The sequence below is a fragment of the Coregonus clupeaformis genome, unplaced genomic scaffold (genome assembly GCF_020615455.1).
Source record: "Coregonus clupeaformis isolate EN_2021a unplaced genomic scaffold, ASM2061545v1 scaf0565, whole genome shotgun sequence".
NCBI classification, from domain to species: domain Eukaryota; kingdom Metazoa; phylum Chordata; class Actinopteri; order Salmoniformes; family Salmonidae; genus Coregonus; species Coregonus clupeaformis.
Genome location: NW_025534020.1, coordinates 195,491 through 201,039, shown reverse-complemented (window position 1 = coordinate 201,039; position 5,549 = coordinate 195,491). Strand labels below are relative to the sequence as shown.

General features: G+C 48.0%; 1 protein-coding gene across 1 annotated transcript; it reads left to right on the top strand.

Moving 5' to 3' along the window:
* The first annotated feature begins 232 nt into the window (after positions 1–232).
* On the top strand, positions 233–3,591 carry syngr3a (synaptogyrin 3a). The gene is made up of 4 exons (XM_041900133.2): positions 233–463; positions 1,453–1,687; positions 1,819–1,964; positions 3,267–3,591. Exons 1-4 carry the CDS (start codon positions 362–364, stop codon positions 3,483–3,485), a joined length of 702 nt encoding a protein of 233 aa, XP_041756067.1. The 5' UTR covers positions 233–361; the 3' UTR covers positions 3,486–3,591.
* The last annotated feature ends 1,958 nt before the right edge of the window (positions 3,592–5,549 follow it).

The window sequence follows — 5,549 nt, the reverse complement described above, 5'->3', positions numbered from 1 at the left end:
CAACAGATGTATAGTCCAGACCTCCTTCCTCCTTCCCCCTCAACAGAGTCCAGACCTCCTTCCTCCTATAGCTCCTCAACAGATGTATAGTCCAGACCTCCTTCCTCCTATAGCTCCTCAACAGAGTCCAGACCTCCTTCCTCCTATAGCTCCTCAACAGTAGATGCTACCGCTGTTTTGACGTCACAGCAGCCCTGTGCGTATTCCCGCTAGGTCTAGCACGCCCCCGCACAGTAGCAGCGTGCACGTCGTGTGCGCGCAGGAGGACCCTTCGCTACACTACAAGACAGTACCAAACCGAGCCTGGAGCCTGACGCAAGGTAGCGCACCCAGAGAACAGAGAGAGAGAGAGAGAGAGAAGATGGACGGAGTGGGATCGTTCGGAGCGGGCCTTGCGGGTGCTGCCTTCGACCCGGTTCCCTTCATTAAGCAGCCGACCACCATCCTCAGGGTCCTGTCCTGGGTAAGAGACCGAGAGAGCACGGGAGTCTGTCGGGGCGTCCTCCGTAGCGGGGGCGGGGGGGGATCGCTCCGTGGAGCACCACAGATAGAGGCTGGAAACGGCAGTAAGCTAATAGATGGGCGGGGTCCATGGGAGACGGAGGCTGTCGAATAACGGTCCACCCTGTTCAGATTAGATCCATGATTTAGACCTCATGTCGTTTTCTAAAACAGATCTGAAATAATGTCAAAATGGATGTGGCGGTAAAATGTATTGAATTAGGTAGCTAGGATGATAACGGGCTGGTTAGACTGTTGCGTTTAGATAAATGTATCTTTATCATGTCTATCTCTAGGCCTAAAGCGTTATCTAGATCACATTATTATTATTATTATTATTATTATAGTCTGTGTGTCGCCATGTGTTTGAGATATGGAACATTCCACCGCCCCTATCGTGGCGTCTCATCCTCTCTCTCTATTCGCCAGGTCGATCATTCCCCCGGTGGTTGTCGTTATAGTGGCGTCTCATCCCCTCTCTCTATTCGCCAGGTCGATCATTCCCCCGGTGGTTGTCGTTATAGTGACGCGGTAGTTTTACTACAGAGGGGAGAGTGTGTGATCTACAGGGCAGTGAAAAGGGGATTTGCCCCCTTTCTGATTTTCTCTATTTGTGCATATTTTTTTGAATGTTATCAGATCTTACATTGGTCCTCTGTAGCTCAGCTGGTAGAGCGCGGCGCTTGTAACGCCAAGGTAGTGGGTTCGATCCCCGGGACCACCCATACGTAAACATGAATGCGCCCATGACTGTAAGTCGCTTTGGATAAAAGCGTCTGCTAAATGGCATATTATTATTATTATCTTCAATCAAAACCTATTAGATTAAAGGGAACCTGAGTTTACAAATAACAAATAAATGTTATACCTCTTTTATGTAATTAATAAATGAAATAAGTATGTAATTGTTGTTATTGGTTGGCTCAGGTGCATCTCCTCTCCTCTCCTCAGGTTTTCTCCCTGGTGGTGTTTGCCTCGATAGTGAATGAAGGCTACGTGAACCTGGGTAGTGAACGTCTCCACTGCGTGTTCAATAAGAACGGTGATGCGTGTAACTACGGAGTGTTCTGTGGTGTAGGGGGCTTGTTGCTGTGCTCCTTCTTCTTCCTGGTGGATGTCAAGTTTCAGCAGATCAGCTCTATTAAAGACAGGAAGAAGGTTGTGATGCTGGAGGTCGGCGTTTCAGGTAGGCTACAACACTCATACAAAACAGACATTTACTTTTTATTTAAATGAAAGTTGGAGAAAATGTCAACCTGTGTGTGCTGTGATTGGTTGGCTGTCCTCTGACTGCGTGCTGTGATTGGTTGTTTTCAGGTTTCTGGACATTCCTGTGGTTTGTGAGTTTCTGTTTCCTGACCAATCAGTGGTCTAGGACCGCCCCCGAGGACCTGCCACTCAACCAGGGGGCGGACGCAGCCAGGGCCTCTATAACCTTCTCATTCTTCTCCGTCCTCACCTGGGTACGAACACACACACACACACACACACACACACACACACACACACACACACTTCTCCGTCCTCACCTGGGTACGAACACACACACACAGTCTTCTCCATCCTCACCTGGGTATGAACACACACACACAGTCTTCTCCATCCTCAGTCATCTCCATCCTCACCTGGGTATTCACACTCACACACAGTCTTCTCCATCCTCAGTCATCTCCGTCCTCACCTGGGTCCATACAGACCCCCTATAGCAGCTCCAGGGCCACTGCACTGTGGCATTCTACAACTACAAATATCTAGGTGTCTGGTTAGACTGTAAACTCTCCTTCCAGACTCACATTAAGAATCTCCAATCCAAAGTTAAATCTAGAATCGGCTTCCTATTTCGCAAACAAAGCCTACTTCACTCATGCTGCCAAACATGCCCTCGTAAAACTGACTATCCTACCGATCCTTGACTTCGGCGATGTCATTTACAAAATAGCCTCCAACACTCTACTCAGCAAATTGGATGTAGTCTATCACAGTGCCATCCATTTTGTCACCAAAGCCCCATACACTACCCACCACTGTGACCTGTACGCTCTTGTTGGCTGGTCCTCACTACATGTTCGTCGTCAAACCCACTGGCTCCAGGCCATCTATAAATCACTGCTAGGCAAATCCCCGCCTTATCTTAGCTCATTGGTCACCATAGCAGCACCCACCCGTAGTCTGCGCTCCAGCAGGTATATCTCACTGGTTATCCCCAAAGCCAACACCTCCTTTGGCCGCCATTCCTTCCAGTTCTCTGCTGCCAATGACTGGAACGAATTGCAAAAATCTCTGAAGCTGGAGACTCTTATCTCCCTCACTAACTTTAAGCATCAGTTGTCAGAGCAGCTTACCGATCACTGCACCTGTACACAGCCCATCTGTAATTAGCCCACCCAACTACCTCATCCCTATATTGTTATTTATTTTGCTCATTTGCACCCCAGTATCTCTATTTGCACATCATCTCTTGCACATCTTATCATTCCAGTGTTAATACTATTGTTATTATTTTGCACTATGGCCTATTTATTGCCTTACCTCCATAACTTGCTACATTTGCACACACTGTATATATATTTCCTGTTGTATTTTTGACTTTATGTTTTTTATTCCATATGTAACTCTGTGTTGTTGTTTTTATCGCACTGCTTTGCTTTATCTTGGCCAGGTCGCAGTTGTAAATGAGAACTTGTTCTCAACTGGCTTCTTACCTGGTTAAATAAAGGTGAAATAAATTTTTTTAAAAAAAATTATCCTTCTTCCTCCTCTTCCAGGCTGGTCTGACGGTTCGTGCAGTCCAGAAGTATCTCCTGGGAACAGACATGACCCTCTTCACCACGGACCATCTGGACGGAGTCGCCCCGGTAACGCCATACCTCCCCCCCACCACCACCACCGGGGGCGCCATCGAGCCCAGCGACAACTACCAGAGCCCCCCGTTCACTGAGGGGCTAGATGTCCCCGTACCCACATACCAGGTCCCCATATATTAGTGTCACCTCCCTCTCCTACTAGTCCCTCCCTCTCCTACTAGTCCCTCCCTCTCCTACTAGTCCCTCCCTCTCCTACTAGTCCCTCCCTCTCCTACTAGTCCCTCCCTGTCCTACTAGTCCCTCCCTCTCCTACTAGTCCCTCCCTCTCCTACTAGTCCCTCCCTCTCCTACTAGTCCCTCCCTCTCCTACTAGTCCCTCCCTCTCCTACTAGTCCCTCCCTCTCCTACTAGTCCCTCCCTCTCCTACTAGTCCCTCCCTCTCTCCTACTAGTCCCTCCCTCTCCTACTAGTCCCTCCCTCTCCTACTAGTCCCTCCCTCTCCTACTAGTCCCTCCCTCTCCTACTAGTCCCTCCCTCTCCTACTAGTCCCTCCCTCTCCTACTAGTCCCTCCCTCTCCTACTAGTCCCTCCCTCTCCTACTAGTCCCTCCCTCTCCTACTAGTCCCTCCCTCTCCTACTAGTCCCTCCCTCTCCTACTAGTCCCTCCCTCTCCTACTAGTCCCTCCCTCTCCTACTAGTCCCTCCCTGTCCTACTAGTCCCTCCCTGTCCTACTAGTCCCTCCCTCTCCTACTAGTCCCTCCCTGTCCTACTAGTCCCTCCCTCTCCTACTAGTCCCTCCCTCTCCTACTAGTCCCTCCCTCTCCTACTAGTCCCTCCCTCTCCTACTAGTCCCTCCCTCTCCTACTAGTCCCTCCCTCTCCTACTAGTCCCTCCCTCTCCTACTAGTCCCTCCCTCTCCTACTAGTCCCTCCCTGTCCTACTAGTCCCTCCCTGTCCTACTAGTCCCTCCCTCTCCTACTAGTCCCTCCCTCTCCTACTAGTCCCTCCCAGACCAGTCATACACTATTCCCTATGTAGTGGATTACTGATGGCCAGCTGAGCCTTACCACCAGTGGACTATGGAAGGCAATAGTGGTTTCAGATGTTCCCTAACTAGTGTGCGCAAACATCACAGAAGATTTTGAATGAATCTGGCTTGTTTATGTTTACGTTCTAGAAGCTGTTTGTTTACATTCTAGAAGCTGTTTGTTTACATTCTAGAAGCTGTATGTTTACATTCTAGAAGCTGTTTGTTTACATTCTAGAAGCTGTTTGTTTACATTCTAGAATATTTTCCCTGTTTATTTTCTAGAAGCTGTTTATTTACATTCTATAAGCTGTTTGTTTACATTTAGAAGCAGTTTGTTTACATTCTAGAATCTTTTCATGTTTATTTTCTAGAAGCTGTTTGTTTATGTTCTAGAAGCTGTTTGTTTACATTCTAGAATCTTTTCAATGTTTATTTTCTAGAAGCTGTTTGTTTATGTTCTAGAAGCTGTTTGTTTACATTTAGAAGCTGTTTGTTTACATTCTAGAAGCTGTTTGTTCCCATTCTGGAAGCTGCCAAACTGCCCTGCTAGTTGCCTTCCTTCATAGAGTATGAGTCAGTCAGCTACCCAGAGATAAACTAGAAATACCATGATGACTCTTTATTACTGCATATACCCTGGGTCTGGGTCTCTCGAAATCTGATTATCTGCTCTGTGGAATACAACCCTGACCATTGTTACCATGGTGACAATTCACTCACACACACTCACTAGCAACCCTCACTGCCCAGTGTGTGTGTGTGTGTGTGTGTGTGTGCGTTGGTATTTGTTGTTTCAGGTCTGAAGAAAAAGAAAGACAAGTAAAGCGTTCTTCTGTTGGTGGTGTTTGAGTAGAGGTGTTCTACAGAGACAGTCTGAACCAGTCTGAACCAGCCTGTCTCACCATCTTGTACAGTGTCTCTAGGTGAAGGCCGGACATTATTTAACTGTCTGTATTGACAGTCATATTGTATATTATATTAGAATCTAAGAGGTCTTGTGTTTGTTGAATATAATGCTGAATATAACTGACCTCCAGAAAGCCTGGTCTGTCGTGCACTCTGCTCCCTGTAACACCAGCGGTGTAACAGCGCCCCCTAGGGACCGTGCACTCTGCTCCCTGTAACACTAGCGGTGTAACAGCGCCCCCTAGGGACCGTGCACTCTGCTCCCTGTAACACTAGCGGTGTAACAGCGCCCCCTAGGGACCGTGCA

Excerpts from the sequence above, each read along its gene's own strand:
- syngr3a (XM_041900133.2), top strand. The coding sequence starts at position 362 with ATGGACGGAGTGGGATCGTTCGGAGCGGGCCTTGCGGGTGCTGCCTTC. Across the intron at positions 464-1,452 it reads TCCTCAGGGTCCTGTCCTGG|GTTTTCTCCCTGGTGGTGTT; the intron begins GTAAGAGACCGA and ends TCCTCTCCTCAG. Across the intron at positions 1,965-3,266 it reads TCTTCTCCGTCCTCACCTGG|GCTGGTCTGACGGTTCGTGC; the intron begins GTACGAACACAC and ends CTCCTCTTCCAG.